We start from the raw sequence: 21752 nt of genomic DNA on the forward strand, positions 1-21752 counted from the left end.
TGTGCAACGTGCAATTTGCGAATCGCGTAGTTGCGCAAACTACGCACACTTTGCGAGCATAGCATAGCTTTCCGCCCAGAGTTAGTTATATGTGTATGCTTTAAAGTTCAAGCTTAGGCAGCTGAATACATGAACAAAATGAACACAGCTGCGTGGTGGCAAACACTTTTTTCGTAGAGGCACACAACCTTCTGCCCAATGAAAACATGTACTTCTGGTTCACATGTGGGCGGAGCCAAAGCGCCTCTCTAGTGATGCGCACATAATTGTCTGGTGATGGCTGACCTTTCAAGACAGAATACAAAAAAGAAAGACTCTGGGAGGACAAATGTTGACACTTCAATCACCCTTTATTTGCAACTGTGAGAAAACCATAAACAGGTTATGCATAGATTGAACAACTGCAGAGTAGTCGTGCAAATACAGCGAGCAACAGAATGACATGATCTTTCTCCCAGGGGGTGACAGTAGGTTTGTAAAATCAGTCATCCAATCAGGAACTGGATGTCTTAGACGGTCTTTAACATTTCTGGATAGAGGGGTGTCCAGCGGTGAAATCCCTGAGGCTTGGCTTTCATCCAAACCCTTTAAACATCTGTCTTACTGTTGAGTCATTCTAGTCAAATGAATAAAAGAAACATGTGTAAGCAGTAAACTAACTTTAAGCCCCCAGTCAGCCAGAAGAGACAACAAACCAAAATACAAAAACACGTTTATATATTTCAATGACCTTCCCAAAGTGAAACATGCAGCATATATAAACTACTCAGCGGCTCCCCCTGAGCAGAGCTCTGGTTATGAAGACGTCTTACACGGAGTAATAACGAAGAAACATAAGATAAAGTCATTTTCTTGTTATGAAAAGAGTTTTCCAGCAAAGAGAAAGAATAGTTATTTGCTCAGTCTCTCATCTAAAAAAAAATCAGGGTTTGTGAAAGATTTATGCTGTTATATTAAAACGTCATGAAATGATGCACATATTTAATTCTTCTCTAGGTTCCTTTTATAAGGGCAAGATTATGAACTGGGCCATAGTATCCTAGTCCTACGGGTTTCATAATACTTTTCTTTCTTAAGTGACTCTGCTGGACTTCCTGAAGAAAGGCAAACATCTGCACTTAAAAATATATATTGTAAAGAGTGCTCCGGGTCCCGCACGTGGGCGGAGTATTCAGTGCTTATGACTATCAATAGTTTCTTTCGTGTTTTTAAGCCAACGACGAGAATTTAACCAAGAATGTGCAATCATATGTCAGTCAGTAGCTGTATTGTATATCCTGCAAATACCAATAAAAAATATATTTAAAAAAAAGGAAATTCCCTAGGAGAGTAACACATTTTTTCTCCAATGAAAGGAACCTTTAAGTGTTCAGGTCAGTCTCAAGGTGAGATGTGGGCGGGGTATGACACGTGTAGGGTTAATGCTGCAGATGAGGTGTCCATTGCGGTTAGAGATGAACTAAGGGATTTTATTGAGTTTAGAAGCTGTTTGGCACTGATTGTAGTTTTCCTAATGTAATTGACAATTTAATGACAAATGTGTTCGGTATTATGTGGTGCCCTGATGAATGTGTTCATGTGACTATTTCCATGTGATTATATCCTCGTGAGGTTACCACGTATGACGAGTTACGTCATGAAAGGCGTCTTTTGCAAGCAGCACTTGTGCCTTAAATGAAAGGTGCTGCCTTGCTTCCATTCACTTCATGTAATCACATTAGTCGTTTATTTCTGGTACTGGTGGCTAATATCTAAAGGACTACAAGTCCCAGAATGCACAGTAAGTACATGTACGGGATTAGCTACACGCGCATGGACTAGGTAAACTTAATTACTCTGGTGACATGGGCCAGCAGGGATCTTTTTTCTTTTTTCCTGAGGGGGATGCAAAGCAGGTTCCCATGTGAGTGTCACTGGAGTTGCCTTGGACTGGGACAGACAAACATTTGTCAATGCAGTAACTGTGTTGGGCTTCTCGATTGGGCACGATTGTTGAACTGAGTGTGGTAATGGGGCTGTGGCTGCACAAATTCAATATTTGTGGTGTGGAAATAAAGGCTACGAAGGAAATGTGCATTTCACATGACACAGTAAATGCAGAGGTCTTGTTCACAGCAAGAGATGACAGTCTGCAGTCAGACATTCCTGGCCAAAATGACAGGCAGGCTTTACTAAAACTGCAGATTTAGTCATATTTCATAGAGTTATTTGGGGATGTTGTGAATCCCAAAGATATGAAAACTAATGCAAAATGCATATGTTCACCTACATCTGCCTGCACACTCTGACCGCAGCAATATGGATGGAACCGACCCTAGATCTGGTTTCAGGAGCTTGCAACCCCCTCTGCCCTCCCTGCATCATGAGGAAGGAAGGTTTCCACATAACTAGGATAGTCAACCTTAGGGTTTGTGGTGGAGAATATGTGCTTCAGCTGCAATCAAAATATGTTTTTCTTCGCCGTCCTTTCTGAAGCCTCTGTTGAGCGGACCTTTATAGAACAAACCCGCTCGTGGGCTCACTCGGGGTCTCTTCTCTGTGCCCCCCCCTTTCCTCTTCCTTCTCAAACCTGCGCATGCTCTGTCCTCTTTTCCCCGCCCACTGTGCTGTACCCCTTACTGCACAGCGCCTCATTGCTTTGGAGCTACGTTCATGCTTTACATATCCACAAATACAAGATGGAGCATGTCTGCAGAGACAGATCCAATGGTGAGACTCACCCCGTACAGGCAGCAATACCCACAATAGGACTCACCGCCCACAGGCAACAGCTGAAGACAACACCCACAATAGGACTCACAGCCCACAGGCAACAGGAGAGACAGACACCCACAATAGGACTCACCGCCCACAGGCAACAGCTGAAGACAACACCCACAATAGGACTCACCGCCTGCGGGCAACCAACGAGACGGACACCCACAAAAGGACTCACCGCCCACAGGCAACAACTGAGGACGACACCCACAAAAGGACTCACCGCCCACAGGCAACAGCTGAGGATGACACCCACAATAGGACTCACCGCCCACAGGCAACAGCTGAGGACGACACCCACAATAGGACTCACCCCCTGCGGGCAACAAACGAGACAAACACCCACAAAAGGACTCACCGCCCACAGGCAACAGCTGAGGATGACACCCACAATAGGACTCACCGCCCACAGGCAACAGCTGAGGACGACACCCACAAAAGGACTTACCGCCTGCGGGCAACAACCGAGACGGACACCCACAAAAGGACTCACCGCCCACAGACAACAGCTGAGGACGACACGCACAATAGGACTCACCGCCTGCGGGCAACAACCGAGACGGACACCCACAAAAGGACTCATCGCCCGCGGGCAACAACCGAGACAGACACCCACAATAGGACTCACCGCCTGCGGGCAACAACCGAGATGGACACCCACAAAAGGAGTCACTGCCCACAGGCAACAGCTAAGGACGACACCCACAATAGGATTCACCCCCTGCGGGCAACAAACGAGACAAACACCCACAAAAGGACTCACCGCCCACAGGCAACAGCTGAGGATGACACCCACAATAGGACTCACCGCCCACAGGCAACAGCTGAGGACGACACCCACAAAAGGACTTACCGCCTGCGGGCAACAACCGAGACGGACACCCACAAAAGGACTCACCGCCCACAGACAACAGCTGAGGACGACACGCACAATAGGACTCACCGCCTGCGGGCAACAACCGAGACGGACACCCACAAAAGGACTCATCGCCCGCGGGCAACAACCGAGACAGACACCCACAATAGGACTCACTGCCTGCGGGCAACAACCGAGACAGACACCCACAATAGGACTCACCCCCTGCGGGCATCAAACGAGACGGACACCCACAAAAGGACTCACCGCCCACAGGCAACAGCTGAGGACGACACCCACAATAGGACTCACCGCCTGCGGGCAACAACCGAGACGGACACCCACAAAAGGACTCGGCGCCCACAGGCAACAGCTGAGGACGACACCCACAATAGGACTCGCAGCCTGCGGGCAACAAACGAGACGGACACCCACAAAAGGACTCACCGCCCACAGGCAACAGCTGAGGACGACACCCACAATAGGACTTACCGCCTGCGGGCAACAACCGAGACGGACACCCACAAAAGGACTCATCGCCCGCGGGCAACAACCGAGACAGACACCCACAATAGGACTCACTGCCTGCGGGCAACAACCGAGACAGACACCCACAATAGGACTCACCCCCTGCGGGCATCAAACGAGACGGACACCCACAAAAGGACTCACCGCCCACAGGCAACAGCTGAGGACGACACCCACAATAGGACTCACCGCCTGCGGGCAACAACCGAGACGGACACCCACAATAGGACTCACCGCCCACAGGCAACAGCTGAGGACGACACCCACAAAAGGACTCACCCCCTGCGGGCATCAAACGAAACGGACACCCACAAAAGGACTCACCGCCCACAGGCAACAGCTGAGGATGACACCCACAATAGGACTCACCGCATGCGGGCAACAAACGAGACAGACACCCACATATATAAACTACTACGGCCCACAGGCAACAGCTGAGGACGACACCCACAATAGGACTCACCGCATGCGGGCAACAAATGAGACGGACACCCACAAAAGGACTCACCGCCCACAGGCAACAGCTGAGGATGACACCCACAATAGGACTCACAGCCTGCGGGCAACAAAAGAGACGGACACCCACAAAAGAACTTACCGCCCACAGGCAACAGCTGAGGACAACACCCACAATAGGACTCACCGCCCACAGGCAACAGCTGAGGACGACACCCACAATAGGACTCACCGCCCACAGGCAACAGCTGAGGACAACATCCACAATAGGACTCACAGCCTGCAGGCAACAAACGAGACGGACACCCACAAAAGAACTCACCGCCCACAGGCAACAGCTGAGGACAACACCCACAATAGGACTCACCGCCCACAGGCAACAGCTGAGGACGACACCCACAATAGGACTCACCGCCTGTGGGCAACAACCGAGACGGACACCCACAAAAGGACTCACCGCCCACAGGCAACAGCTGAGCACGACACCCACAATAGGACTCAAGGCCTGCAGGCAACAAACGAGACGGACACCCACAAAAGGACTCACCGCCCACAGGCAACAGCTGAGGACGACACCCACAATAGGACTCACCGCCTGCGGGCAACAAACGAGATGGACACCCACAAAAGGACTCACCGTCCACAGGCAACATCTGAGGATGACACCCACAATAGGACTCACCACCTGCAGTCAACAACTCAACAGGACACCCACAATAGGACTCACCGCCCGCGGGCAACAGTTGAGGACGACACCCACAATAGGACTCACCGCCCACAGGCAACAGCTGAGGACGACACCCACAATAGGACTCACCGCCTGCGGGCAACAACCGAGATGGACACCCACAAAAGGACTCACCCCCTGCGGGCATCAAACGAAACGGACACCCACAAAAGGACTCACCGCCCACAGGCAACAGCTGAGGATGACACCCACAATAGGACTCACCGCATGCGGGCAACAAACGAGACAGACACCCACATATATAAACTACTACGGCCCACAGGCAACAGCTGAGGACGACACCCACAATAGGACTCACCGCATGCGGGCAACAAACGAGACGGACACCCACAAAAGGACTCACCGCCCACAGGCAACAGCTGAGGATGACACCCACAATAGGACTCACAGCCTGCGGGCAACAAAAGAGACGGACACCCACAAAAGAACTCACCGCCCACAGGCAACAGCTGAGGACAACACCCACAATAGGACTCACCGCCAACAGGCAACAGCTGAGGACGACACCCACAATAGGACTCACCGCCCACAGGCAACAGCTGAGGACGACATCCACAATAGGACTCACAGCCTGCAGGCAACAAACGAGACGGACACCCACAAAAGAACTCACCGCCCAGAGGCAACAGCTGAGGACAACACCCACAATAGGACTCACCGCCCACAGGCAACAGCTGAGGACGACACCCACAATAGGACTCAAGGCCTGCAGGCAACAAACGAGACGGACACCCACAAAAGGACTCACCGCCCACAGGCAACAGCTGAGCACGACACCCACAATAGGACTCAAGGCCTGCAGGCAACAAACGAGACGGACACCCACAAAAGGACTCACCGCCCACAGGCAACAGCTGAGGACGACACCCACAATAGGACTCACCGCCTGCGGGCAACAAACGAGATGGACACCCACAAAAGGACTCACCGTCCACAGGCAACATCTGAGGATGACACCCACAATAGGACTCACCACCTGCAGTCAACAACTCAACAGGACACCCACAATAGGACTCACCGCCCGCGGGCAACAGTTGAGGACGACACCCACAATAGGACTCACCGCCCACAGGCAACAGCTGAGGACGACACCCACAATAGGACTCACCGCCTGCGGGCAACAAACGAGATGGACACCCACAAAAGGACTCACCGTCCACAGGCAACATCTGAGGACGACACCCACAATAGAACTCACCACCTGCAGTCAACAACCGAACAGGACACCCAAAATAGGTCTCACCGCCCGCGGGCAACAGCTGAGGACGACACCCACAATAGGACTCACCGCCTGCGGGCAACAGCTGAGGACGACACCCACAATAGGCCTCACCTCCCAAAGGCAACAGCTGAGGACGACACCCACAAAAGGACTCACCGCCCACAGGCAACAGCTGAGGACGACACCCACAATAGGACTCACCGCCTGCGGGCAACAAACGAGACGGACACCCACAAAAGGACTCACCGCCTACAACAGCTGAGGACGACACCCACAATATGACTCACCGCCTGCGGGCAAAAAATGAGATGGACACCCACAAAAGGACTCACCGCCCACAGGCAACAGCTGAGGACGACACCCACAATAGGACTCACCGCCTGCGGGCAACAACCGAGACGGACACCCACAAAAGGACTCACCGCCCACAGGCAACAGCTGAGGACGACACCCACAATAGGACTCACCGCCTGCGGGCAACAGCTGAGGAAGACACCCACAATAGGACTCATCGCCCACAGGCAACAGCTGAGGACGACACCCACAATAGGCCTCACCACCCACAGGCAACAGCTGAGGACGACACCCACAAAAGGACTCCCCGCCCACAGGCAACAGCTGAGGACGACACCCACAATAGGACTCACTGCCCACAGGCAACAGCTGAGGACGACACCCACAAAAGGACTCACCACCCAAAGGCAACAGCTGAGGATGACACCCACAATAGGCCTCACCGCCCTCAGGCAACAGCTGAGGACGACACCCACAAAAGGACTCACCGCCCAGAGGCAACAGCCGAGGACGACACCCACAATAGGACTCACCGCCTGCGGGCAACAAACGAGATGGACACCCACAAAAGGACTCACCGCACACAGGCAACAGCTGAGGAAGACACCCACAATAGGACTCAAGGCCTGCGGGCAACAAACGAGACGGACACCCACAAAAGGACTCACAGCCTGCGGGCAACAAACGAGATGGACACCCACAAAAGAACTCACCGCCCACAGGCAACAGCTGAGGACAACACCCACAATAGGACTCACCGCCCACAGGCAACAGCTGAGGACAACACCCACAATAGGACTCACCGCCTGCGGGCAACAAACGAGACGGACACCCACAAAAGAACACACCGCCCACAGGCAACAGCTGAGGACAACACCCACAATAGGACTCACCGCCCACAGGCAACAGCTGAGGACGACACCCACAATAGGACTCCCCGCCTGCGGGCAACAAAAAAGACGGACACCCACAAAAGGACTCACCGCCCACAGGCAACAGCTGAGGACGACACCCACAACAGGACTCACCGCCTGCGGGCAACAAACGAGACGGACACCCACAAAAGGACTCACCACCCACAGGCAACAGCTGAGGACAACACCCACAATAGGACTCACCGCCCACAGGCAACAGCTTAGGACGACACCCACAATAGGACTCACCACCCACAGGCTACAGCTGAGGACGACACCCACAATAGGACTCACCGCCTGGGGGCAACAACCGAGACGGTCACCCACAAAAGGACTCACCACCCACAGGCAACAGCTGAGGACGACACCCACAACAGGGTTCACCGCCCACAGGCAACAGCTGAGGACAACACCCACAATAGTACCCACCGCCTGCGGGCAACAACCGAGACGGACACCCACAATAGGACTCTCCGCCTGCGGGCAACAAACGAGACAGACACCCACAAAAGGACACACCGCCCACAGGCAACAGCTGAGGACGACACCCACAATAGGACTCACCGCCTGCGGGCAACAGCTGAGGACGACACCCACAATAGGACTCACCGCCTGCGGGCAACAGCTGAGGACGACACCCACAATAGGACTCACCGCCCACAGGCAACAGCTGAGGACGACACCCACAATAGGCCTCACCACCCACAGGCAACAGCTGAGGACGACACCCACAAAAGGACTCACCGCCCACAGGCAACAGCTGAGGACGACACCCACAATAGGACTCCCCGCCTGCGGGCAACAAAAAAGACGGACACCCACAAAAGGACTCACCACCCACAGGCAACAGCTGAGGACAACACCCACAATAGGACTCACCGCCCACAGGCAACAGCTTAGGACGACACCCATAATAGGACTCACCGCCCACAGGCTACAGCTGAGGACGACACCCACAATAGGACTCACCGCCTGGGGGCAACAACCGAGACGGTCACCCACAAAAGGACTCACCACCCACAGGCAACAGCTGAGGACGGCACCCACAATAGGGTTCACCGCCCACAGGCAACAGCTGAGGACAACACCCACAATAGTACCCACCGCCTGCGGGCAACAACCGAGACGGACACCCACAATAGGACTCCCCGCCTGCGGGCAACAAACGAGACAGACACCCACAAAAGGACTCACCGCCCACAGGCAACAGCTTAGGACGACACCCACAATAGGACTCACCGCCAGTGGGCAACAAACGAGACGGACACCCACAAAAGGACTCACCGCCCACAGGCAACAGCTGAGGACAACACCCACAATAGGACTCACCGCCTGCGGGCAACAGCTGAGGACGACACCCACAAAAGGACTCACCGCCCACAGGCAACAGCTGAGGACGACACCCACAATAGGACTCACCGCCTGCGGGCAACAAACAAGATGGACACCCACAAAAGGACTCACCGTCCACAGGCAACATCTGAGGACAACACCCACAATAGAACTCACCACCTGCAGTCAACAACCGAACAGGACACCCACAATAGGACTCACCGCCCGCGGGCAACAGCTGAGGACGGCACCCACAATAGGGTTCACCGCCCACAGGCAACAGCTGAGGACAACACCCACAATAGTACCCACCGCCTGCGGGCAACAACCGAGACGGACACCCACAATAGGACTCACCGCCTGCGGGCAACTGCTGAGGACGACACCCACAACAGGCCTCACCTCCCAAAGGCAATAGCTGAGGACGACACCCACAAAAGGACTCACCGCCCACAGGCAACAGCTGAGGACGACACCCATAATAGGACTCGCCGCCTGCGGGCAACAAACGAGACGGACACCCACAAAAGGACTCGCCGCCTACAACAGCTGAGGACGACACCCACAATATGACTCACCGCCTGCGGGCAACAGCTGAGGAAGACACCCACAATAGGACTCACCGCCCACAGGCAACAGCTGAGGACGACACCCACAATAGGCCTCACCACCCACAGGCAACAGCTGAGGACGACACCCACAAAAGAACTCCCCGCCCACAGGCAACAGCTGAGGACGACACCCACAATAGGACTCACCGCCCACAGGCAACAGCTGAGGATGACATCCACAATAGGCCTCACCGCCCTCAGGCAACAGCTGAGGACGACACCCACAAAAGGACTCACCGCCCAGAGGCAACAGCCGAGGACGACACCCACAATAGGACTCACCGCCTGCGGGCAACAAACGAGATGGACACCCACAAAAGGACTCACCGCACACAGGCAACAGCTGAGGAAGACACCCACAATAGGACTCAAGGCCTCCGGGCAACAAACGAGACGGACACCCACAAAAGAACTCACAGCCTGCAGGCAACAAACGAGACGGACACCCACAAAAGAACTCACCGCCCACAGGCAACAGCTGAGGACAACACCCACAATAGGACTCACCGCCAACAGGCAACAGCTGAGGACAACACCCACAATAGGACTCACCGCCTGCGGGCAACAAACGAGACGGACACCCACAAAAGAACACACCGCCCACAGGCAACAGCTGAGGACAACACCCACAATAGGACTCACCGCCCACAGGCAACAGCTGAGGACGACACCCACAATAGGACTCCCCGCCTGCGAGCAACAAAAAAGACGGACACCCACAAAAGGACTCACCGCCCACAGGCAACAGCTGAAAACGACACCCACAATAGGGTTCACCGCCCACAGGCAACAGCTGAGGACAACACCCACAATAGTACCCACCGCCTGCGGGCAACAACCGAGACGGACACCCACAATAGGACTCCCCGCCTGCGGGCAACAAACGAGACAGACACCCACAAAAGGACTCACCGCCCACAGGCAACAGCTGAGGACGACACCCACAATAGGACTCACCGCCTGTGGGCAACAAACGAGACGGACACCCACAAAAGGACTCACCGCCCACAGGCAACAGCTGAGGACGACACCCACAATAGGAATCACCGCCCACAGGCAACAGCTGAGGACGACACCCACAATAGGACTCACCACCCACAGGCAACAGCTGAGGACGACACCCACAAAAGGACTCCCGGCCCACAGGCAACAGCTGAGGACGACACCCACAATAGGACTCACCGCCCACAGGCAACAGCTGAGGACGACACCCACAAAAGGACTCACGGCCCAAAGGCAACAGCTGAGGATGACACCCACAAGAGGACTCACCACCCACAGGCAACAGCTGAGGACGACACCCACAATAGGCCTCACCGCCCACAGGCAACAGCTGAGGACAACACCCACAAAAGGCCTCACCGCCCACAGGCAACAGCTGAGGACGACACCCACAATAGGACTCACCGCCTTTGGGCAACAAACAAGACGGACACCCACAAAAGGACTCCCCGCCCACAGGCAACAGCTGAGGACGACACCCACAATAGGACTCAAGGCCTGCGGGAAACAAACGAGACGGACAACCAAAAAAGGACTCACCGCCCAGAGGCAACAGCTGAGGAAGACACCCACAATAGAACAAACCACCTGCGGGCAACAAACGAGACGGACACCCACAATAGGACTCACCCCCTGCGGGCATCAAACGAGACGGACACCCACAAAAGGACTCACCGCCCACAGGCAAGAGCCGAGGACGACACCCACAATAGGACTCACCGCCTGCGGGCAACAACCGAGACGGACACCCACAAAAGGACTCACCACCCACAGGCAACAGCTGAGGACAACACCCACAATAGGAATCACCGCCCACAGGCAACAGTTGAGGACAACACCCACAGTAGGACTCACCGCCCACAGGCAACAGCTGAGGACAACAACCACAATAGGACTCACCGCCCACAGGCTACAGCTGAGGACGACACCCACAATAGGACTCACCGCCTGCGGGCAACAACCGAGACGGACACCCACAAAAGGACTCACCACCCACAGGCAACAGCTGAGGACGATACCCACAATAGGGCTCACCGCCCACAGGCAACAGCTGAGGACGACACCCACAATAGTACTCACCGCCTGCGGGCAACAAACAAGACGGACACCCACAAAAGGACTCACCGCCCACAGGCAACAGCTGAGGGTGACACCCACAATAGGACTTACCGCCCACAGACAACAGCTGTGGATGAAACCCACAATAGGACTCCCCACCTGCGGGCAACAAACGAGACGGACACCCACAAAAGGACTCACCGCCCACAGGCAACAGCTGAGGTGACACCCACAATAGGACTTACCGCCCACAGACAACAGCTGAGGACGACACACACAATAGGACTCACCGCCTGCGGGCAACAACCGAGACGGACACCCACAAAAGGACTCACCGCCCACAGGCAACAGCTAAGGATGACACCCACAATAGGGCTCACCGCCCACAGGCAACAGCTGAGGACAACACCCACAATAGTACTCACCGCCTGCAGGCAACAAACGAGACGGACACCCACAAAAGGACTCACCGCCCACAGGCAACAGCTGAGGACGACACCCACAATAGGACTCACCGCCTGCTGGCAACAACCGCCACGGACACCCATAAAGAGACTCACCGCCCACAGGCAACATCTGAGGACGACACCCACAATAGGACTCACCGCCTGCGGGCAACAACCGAGATGGACACCCACAAAAGGACTTACCGCCCACAGGCAACAGCTGAGGACGACACCCACAATAGGACTCACCGCCCACAGGCAACAGCTTAGGACGAAACCCACAATAGGACTCACCGCCTGCGGGCAACAACTGAGATGACGCCCACAGGCAGCAGCTGAGGACAACACCCACAATAGGACTCACCGCCCGTGGGCAACAGCTGAGGACGACACCCACAATAGGACTCACCTCCTGCGGGCAACAACAGAGACGGACACCCACAAAAGGACTCACCTTCCACAGGCAACAGCTGAGGACAACACCCACAGTAGGACTCAACGCCCACAGGCAACAGCTGAGGATGACACCCACAATAGGACTCACCGCCTGCGGGCAACAAACGAGGCGGACACCCACAAAAGGACTCACCTCCCACAGGCAACAGCTGAGGATGACACCCACAATAGGACTCACCGCCTGCGGGCAACAACTGAGATGATGCCCACAGGCAGCAGCTGAGGACAACACCCACAATAGGACTCACCGCCCGTGGGCAACAGCTGAGGACGACACCCACAATAGGACTCACCTCCTGCGGGCAACAACAGAGACGGACACCCACAATAGGACTCACCTCCTGCGGGCAACAACAGAGACGGACACCCACAATAGGACTCACCTTCAACAGGCAACAGCTGAGGACAACACCCACAGTAGGACTCAACACCCACAGGCAACAGCTGAGGATGACACCCACAATAGGACTCACCGCCTGCGGGCAACAACCGAGATGGACACCCACAAAAGGACTCAAGGCCTGCGGGCAACAACCGAGACGGACATCCACAAAAGGACTCACCGCCCACAGGCAACAGCTGAGGATGACACCCACAATAGGGCTCACCGCCCACAGGCAACAGCTGAGGACAACACCCACAATAGTACTCACTGCCTGCAGGCAACAAACGAGACGGACACCCACAAAAGGACTCACCGCCCACAGGCAACAGCTGAGGACGACACCCACAATAGAACTCACCGCCTGCTGGCAACAACCGCCACGGACACCCACAAAGAGACTCACCGCCCACAGGTAACATCTGAGGACGACACCCACAATAGGACTCACCGCCTGCAAGCAACAACCAAGAAGGACACCCACAAAAGGACTCACCGCCCACAGGCAACAGCTGAGGCTGCCACCCACAATAGGACTCACCGTCCACAGGCAACAGCTGAGGATGACACCCACAATAGGACTCCCCGCCTGCGGGCAACAAACGAGACGGACACCCACAAAAGGACTCACCGCCCACAGGCAACAGCTGAGGACGACACCCAAAATAGGACTCGCCGACTGCGGGCATCAACCGAGACGGACACCCACAATAGGACTCACCACCCACAGGCAACAGCTAAGGATGACACCCACAATAGAACTTACCGCCTGCGAGCAACAACCGAGATGGACACCCACAATAGGACTCACCACCCACAGGCAACAGCTAAGGATGACACCCACAATAGGGCTCACCGCCCACAGGCAACAGCTGAGGACAACACCCACAATAGTACTCACCGCCTGCGAGCAACAACCGAGATGGACACCCACAATAGGACTCACCACCCACAGGCAACAGCTAAGGATGACACCCACAATAGGGCTCACCGCCCACAGGCAACAGCTGAGGACAACACCCACAATAGTACTCACCGCCTGCAGGCAACAAACGAGACGGACACCCACAATAGGACTCACCGCCCACAGGCAAAAGCTGAGACCGACATTCACATTAGGACGCACCACCCACAGACAACAGCTGAGTTAGAGAACCACAATAGGATCCACCGGCAACAGCTGAGATTGACACTGACAATAGGACTCACTGCCCACAGACAACAGCTGAGATCGACACCCACAGTAGGACTCAACGCCCACAGGCAACAACTGATATGGACACCCGCAAAAAGACTCCCCGCCCACAGGCAACAGCAGAGACCGACCCCCCCAATAGGACTCACCGCCCACAGGCAAAAGCTGAGCATGACACCCATAATAGGACTCACTGCCCACAGGGAACAGCTGAGGACAACACCCACAATAGGACTCACCGCCCACAGGCAACAGCTGAGGACGACACCCACAATAGGACTCACTGCCCACAGGCAACAGCTGAGACTGACACCCACATTAGGACTCACCGCCCACAGGCAACAGCTGAGACCGACACCCACAATAGGACTTACCGCCCACAGGCAACAGCTGAGACCGACACCCACAATAGGACTCACTGTCCAAAGGCAACAACTGAGACAGACACCCTCAATAGGACTCACTGTCCAAAGGCAACAACTGAGACAGACACCCTCAATAGGACTCACTGCCCACAGGCAACAGGGGAGACCGACACCCACAATAGGACTCACCGCCCACATGCAACAGCTGAGACCGACAACTACAATGGGACTCACAGGCAACAGCTGGGACGGACACCCACAATAGGACTAACCACTCACAGGCAACAGCTGAGACCGACACCCACAATAGGACTCACCACTCACAGGCAACAGCTGAGACAGACACCCACAATAGGACACACCACACACAGGCAACAGCTGAGACAGACACCCACAATAGGACTCACGGCCCACAGGCAACAGGTGAGACCAACACCCACAATGGGACTCACTGCCCACAGGCAACAGCTGAGACCGACACCCACAATGGGACTCACCGCCCACAGGCAACAGCTTAGACCAACATCCACAATGGGACTCACCGCCCACAGGAAAGCTGAGACCAACACCCACTTTAAGGGTTAGTGCTCACAGGCAAAAACTGATATCGGCACCCAAAAAGGTTCTTACCAACCACAGGCACCAGCTGAGATTGACTCCGATAATAAGCCTCATTGTCCATAGGCAACACCAGAGACGGACACCTACAATAAGAATCACTGCCCAAAGGCAACTACTGAGACTGACCCAGTGACCGTCGAATCTCCGAAACCTTTGTGCTCCCGCGGTCCCTAGGCCTGTGCGAACACTTCACCCTTTTGATTGCCTCTGGACTTGCCTACATGTCCCGCTGTGCAGCCTGATTTTAGATGGCCTCCCCTTCTTCATACCGCACCACCTACTTCCTCTCCTAGCACCCCGCTCTCAGACGAATCTGGGACGCCCCGAGAAACTACTGGTAGAACTTTGGACCCTGGCTCCCTAGTGTTCGAATTCTAGAAGGTGAACACCCAAGTCCTGCTGCACTGTGATTTATTGCATTCCATGTTTTTCTCTGTAGGATAACATTGTGCGTAATAGCACACAACTGTATATCACCTGTACATACCTTGATTATTGCTGAAACATTAAATGCTTACCTGTAACCAAAGTTCTTGCTTCAAAATATATATAAATAGGCTTGCTATTTTTTTAATAAAATCGGTCAACTTCATTCTTGAGTGCGTCTTTCATTGATTGCCTCCGAGTACAACAAATGCTTAGCACTACCCTCTTATATGCCTACTGGCTCGCCCACTCTACCACACAAATAGCACTAGTATTATCTACTTTTTCCTCTGTAAACCAATAAGGGTCTCTCGGACCTCTCTGCACAGTGAACCCCATTGTGTGCACTATATGGAGAGGTTGGTTTCCTACACCATGGTCTACGACGGTCTCTGGGGAATACAGAGATGTGCTCCCTCGACCCCTGGTGTCCACTGGAGCCAGCCACCACAGCACACAAGACTTTGAGCATAGAAATGTCCATATGCTATAAGTGACATTTCTACGTGAGTTATGTCAAAACCACCTTTACCATCGGAAAGGGTTTGGCCTGGTGAATCTATTGATAAGAAACATCATGAGGCTGCTCCGCCGCAATCCACTATTGCAGCCAAAATAATGCCAACCAATTCCCCATGTTTCCCTATGGAAAGACCAAGCCTCAGATAGTGAAAACACACCACACACTATCTAGGTGCAAGTGCGCCAGTGTGCACACAGACCTGCGTGGGCAGGTCGAACACAGTCCCCCAGCACCAGGGGTGCAAGTGCGTCCACTCGAGTTTGCAGCAGCCGACTGGACACAGGTTTACTAATACTGGTGTCTGCGCGCAAGCACAGTCCTCTGATGGCAGGCTGCATATGCACTCGCAGGCCCCATAGGTGCGGGTGAGCTCACACAGCGGCATGCAATGGGTGGTCACTCTTGAGTTCAATCACGATATATGCCAGGGTGCACCCACCGTTCTGCGATGGCCGACCGACCGTCCACGTTTCAGAACATCGAGTCAGTGCCACTTCTTAACATGGGTAGGAAGGGCCCATGCACTTTCATACTGTATTAGCGGAGGGGAAGTGCCCAGAGCCTGGAGGCCACACAAGAGAATCAGCAAAACCCAGGCAGAAAATGCAAAATGTTTAGGGAAACACTAAATGACAAATATCTGGTGCAAAACTGTTCATCCAATATGCCTATGAGCAGCATGCAGGCTTGGAATCTAGCTGTGGTATGATCGAGTTCACTGGACACAGACTGCAACTGCAAACATGGTCCATCCGGAGGAGGCTTTTGGCCTCAACTAGGATGGAAGGTGAAGGGCTGGGCAGGTACCTATCTGTGTTCACTGTCCAGGTAGTAAGAAAGACTCACGAGGGTTCCCCTACCGGGGAGGATTCCTTTTCCCTTAAGCTAGCATGGCAAAGGGGTCGTCTGGATTTTAAGCAGCATTAGTGAAATGCAGTGACGCAGCTTCTTGGAGTTTCCCATCAATGGCTTCACTAGGCCAAAATCATTTCAATGGTAAGAGTGGGCTTGGCATATCTTGCAAGGAAATGCCACTTATGGAAAGTGAACATTTCTATGCATCAAACTCTTTGTATGCCACATCTGGGGCTGGCTAACACTGGAGTCTGTGGGAACCCATCTGGGTATTCCCCAGTGACAGTCATAAACCACTGGGCATGCAACTGGGATAGCTGACCTCTGCCATTTGTGGGTCTGGCAGAATAAATGGGGGTCTGAGATTGTGACATCTGGCCTCTGTGGCCAAGGAATGGCCCCATAAAGATAGAGATCTGCATTCTGCAACTTCATTGCAGACAGGACAGAAATTTAGGGACACATCTGTGGTTCAAAAGAATACCCTTTGAAGCTTCCCCAAACTTCAAAGGCCCAATAGGGTATAACTACCCAGTGCCACCCCACCAAAAGGGAGAGAGCCTCTTGTGGCGACACAGGACTGGAGTACCTGGTCTGCGTGGTGCACATTGCCAGAGGCCTCTGTTGTGCGCATGGAGGATAACTGCCTGTGGAAAGGACTGAGTGCTTTCCAGAATAGTAGCTGGTCTGGGCTGGCAACCTCTTATTAGTGGCACCCTGAAGTGGGCTTACAATGACCAGAAGGCTTGTCTCCTGTTCTCTCGGATTTCTCAGGGATATCAAAGATATCCCACGAGGGGCCCACACCATCTACCGATGACATCTGGAGAGCGGTGCCCTCTAAGTGTCCCCATCGCCTGATGCACGCTGGACAGTGCGTTGTGAGCTTGGAACTACAGAATCGTGCCTGGAGTGCTGAGTGTGGCGCTCAAAAAGTTGGCTACATTTGCTATGAAGTGGTTCCTGTACTGCAGGGACCTCGGGACGCATAAGGGTCTTGTTGGTGGTGAGTGGATTCACGGTTGTGGGATCCAAGGTGGCCCGCTTCATTAACTATGATGCATTTCTCTCATGCGCCACACCGATTTCATGCTCACTGCGTGTGGTGTCCAATTCACAGGTTGCAACCCTCATAGGTGGCAGACACACCCATTGCAGAGTCTCATGCCAGACGTAGCGCTTGATTTTCAGGGTGGAACAAGATTGCAACTCTATTTTGTGTGACCTGAAGTGTCTGGTGCAACTCATCTCATTGTGTGCCAGACCCTGTGCCCAGATTGCCAGGGCATAGCCCAAATCAATGGGTAACTGATGGGTGCCTCCTCAAGCTGAGAGGCACCTTTGTGTGTTGTTTCTCATTCACTGCTTGTTCCCACACAGACCCCATCACGGTGGACCAACTGTCCTTGACCCATCCGGCCTTTCCGAAGACTTGGTGGCACATGGTAGGAGTGAAAGGAATTGACTAGGCCATATAGATGCTTCTGAGAGGATTCGGGAGCAGGTCCAGCCTGAACTGCCAAGCCAGGCCATCCCTGGACCCGAAACAAGCATCCTGGGACTGGTTTCGGGGCATCTGCTAGGCTATCTTGAATCAAGTGGCACAGTTAGCACGGGACCCACGTCTGGGCATACCCTTCCCACTTAGGACGACAAAAGCAACAATTGATGGATGGAATGCTTAACAATGTAAACATTCCTCTCTGTACTGGGGTGAATGTTTGACAATGTTCAACATTCTGTCCATCAAATGATCTTTTTGCATTTGTCACCCCGAGTGGGAAGGGTATACCCAGATATGGGTACTGTGCTCCCCATGCCACTGGAGTCGAGCTAGCCTGGCTGATGATGGATGAAATCCTGAAACCGCTCACAGAATGCTTGTTTCCAGGCCAGGGAGGATCTGGTCCGGCCTTTCGTGCTGGACTGTACCCAAGGGGAAGAGGGTCAAGGCTGAATTACATATGGCTGGGTTTAAACTGGAAAGGCATGGGAAGCACAGAGAATGGATTTAAGCCTGGATCTCTGTAGTTGGGTGAATGTTTGATATTGTTTAACATTTTTTCCACCATATGTTCTTTTTACATTTGTCACCTTCAGCTAGATGGGTAAGCCCAGACATGGGTTCCATGCTCTCCATGACACTGGAGTCTAGCTAGCTTGGCTGGTGAGGGGTGAAACCCCAAAACCGGTCCCAGGATGCTTGTTTCACATCAAAGGAAGACCTGGCCTGGCCTTTCGGGCTTAACATGTACCCATGGGGAACAGAGTCAAGATTGATCTACAGTTGGCAGGATCTAACCTGGGGAGGCACAGGCAGCACAAAAACAAGGGATGAATGTTGGACATTGTTCAACATTCTGTCAACCAATTGTTCACCCTTCATTGACCCTTACATGTCAGTAAGTCAAGACTTAGTGGTCGCAAACAGGATACCCCCAACTCATCCAGGACATCTATGTCTAGTGTTTCAAAAGTAAACCCCGCTTTGAATTTTATTTATGAAAATCAAAAGACAAAGACTGCGGCAAGTGGTGTTTTAATTACTTACTGCTCCTGCCTTGTATGAGAAACTGTCCCCCAAGGTGTGGCACCCCTGCCAACATCTCAACCTATTCCCCAATCAGCTGCCATGAATGGCGCAAAGGGGTGCTTGTGAAAAGGAGATTTGCCACTCATTAGGATGAAACGATTAGGTTTGAGAACCGAGGATGGATGGAGTGTGCTGGCTACAGTGACATCAGCATCTGTGCATTTAGAAAACTCCCTGTAGGAAAGTTGACTGAATAACTCAAAGGCAAAGTTGAACTAAGAGCTTTTGGGGAAAGTGTGTTAAAGAAGAGGGCATGACGTCATACTTACGTAGACAAGGGTGATGGGCTCTTCTCTTCACTGAGTTGTGAAGGCCATGAATTTAAAGAAGTAACTATGACCCCAATTTTGGGCTCTTCCAATCCAGTTGTCATCCACGCCGGTTGGCGGAGAGGTCGTGTAGATCTTCCCTTCTGACTTGGAGACACACCAAAGGTTGCCGTCAGGAGTAAAAGACATGAAATGGCTTAAATCGCTCCATCCACCTCCCCCGATGACCTGGCTTCTTTCCCACCAGTCATCAGTTACACTCGTTGGAGGACTTCCTTTTTTAAACTCATCTGCAGTCGCTGCGTGCAGCATCCCTTGGGGGTCGAAGAAGAGGGCGTAAAATTCACCCCATCCGCTATTACCAACTTTGGCACCTTGTGTGCCCATCCAATTCTGGTCTTCATTGGCCGGTGGGGGGCCTGCGCAGAGCTCTCCCTCATTAGTGACGGCATAAAGATCTCCATTGGGGTGGAAGAAAAAGCGCTTGAATCCATCCCAGCCTGCTTTCCCTATGCGCGTTGCAGTATCTTGGAGCCAGTTCTTAGATGGGTCTGAAGGCTTGGGACCGCTATATAGCTCAGAATCTTTCACAACATACAGATGGCCATCTGGGCTGAAGAACACATGGTTTACATTGCTCAGGTTCCCCAAAACACGAGCACTGGATGCGAAATCATCATCGTAAGCTGCTGGAGGAGAGCCCGCCCTGATGACGCCCTCATTGTCCACAGTGAACAGGATCACACCTGAAAAGCAACAGAGAGTTATTTGCACTGGATATTTGTCCTCAGAAGGATAACAGGTTGGCACAGTATACTTTTGACAGTATTGCGTTCTAGATGGCAAGTGCGTGTCACCCGGGGTGGCAGGTTAAACCCATGCCTTACCCCTTGGGACTCCTGACTTACCAGAGAAAATCCAACGTTGGAAAATGTATATTTTTCTCTCTCATCAGAAAACAAAAAAGTCAAGAGGATGCACAGAGATGTGTTCTACATTGTAGCGCAGGACTAGATGCTCTTGTTTAAACACAGAAACATCACCTGAAAGATATGAGAGTTGCTGTGACAGTGCAGCGCGGAGATAGATCAAATCCTGGAAACATGGGGCCATATTTATAAAAGAGAGGCGTCAACCCTGCGACATGCAACGGGGCGCAAGAGCGACAAAACTCTTAAGTTTGATTTATCAAGCCACGCAGGGTCCCATTCCAAGGCTCTGCATGGCTTGTAAATCTAGAGTAACTCAGGGCAGCGCACATCCCTGCGTTGCGTTACTCTGCCCCAGGAGGCGTTCCATGGGTGGAGTGTGGCTGTTCACACGCACCTAGATACATACAGTTGAATGTGATGGGCACTCAAGTTTGTGGCAGAGTTAGGTGTTACCGTGGCGCGTTGTCACAACGTCGGGATTTAACCGTCGGGGGCAGACTGAATCTGTCTATACGCCGACTCGCGTTCGGCAATGGCGAGTGCCCATCACATTCCTACTCGAGGGCCGCCTTACATCATTATATTATGACCTGAAGTAATTCTTCTTATGAAAGTATTCTTCATTCCAACTTCCATCTTGGAGACGAGCAACCCATGGTTGCCTGCCCCGTCCTCGTCCTGATGAAGACCCAGAAGCAAGGTTACAACTAACGCCTGCAATTACTAGAGGGTCGAAACTGAGACAGCTTTTATGTTTAATCAGCTTCACCCCATCCTTTAGTCATTCAATGTGATATGTGGAGCATGACCTTTACCTAATGATGTACTGAACCAACGGTCTTTTTCTTTGTCTATGTCTGATTTTGATACATAGTACAGTGAGGCCATTTGGCTGTTTTTTATTGTCACT

The 21752-nt window shown here is 53.2% G+C and overlaps 1 protein-coding gene across 2 annotated transcripts in view; it reads right to left on the reverse strand.

Moving 5' to 3' along the window:
• Positions 1–331: 331 nt before the first annotated feature.
• Positions 332–21752, reverse strand: part of LOC147725696 (uncharacterized) — an 84624-nt gene continuing 63203 nt past the window's right edge. For both annotated transcript variants that reach the window (XM_086964376.1, XM_086964377.1), the window contains exons 3-4: positions 19911–20656; positions 332–616 (exon numbers count right to left, since the gene is read on the reverse strand). In XM_086964376.1, coding sequence (XP_086820502.1) covers positions 19938–20656 — 719 coding nt within the window. In that variant the 3' untranslated portion in view covers positions 332–616; positions 19911–19937. The remainder of the gene's footprint in view (positions 617–19910; positions 20657–21752) is intronic.

The sequence above is a fragment of the Lissotriton vulgaris genome, chromosome 3_2 (genome assembly GCF_964263255.1).
Source record: "Lissotriton vulgaris chromosome 3_2, aLisVul1.2, whole genome shotgun sequence".
Taxonomy (NCBI): Eukaryota; Metazoa; Chordata; class Amphibia; order Caudata; family Salamandridae; genus Lissotriton; species Lissotriton vulgaris.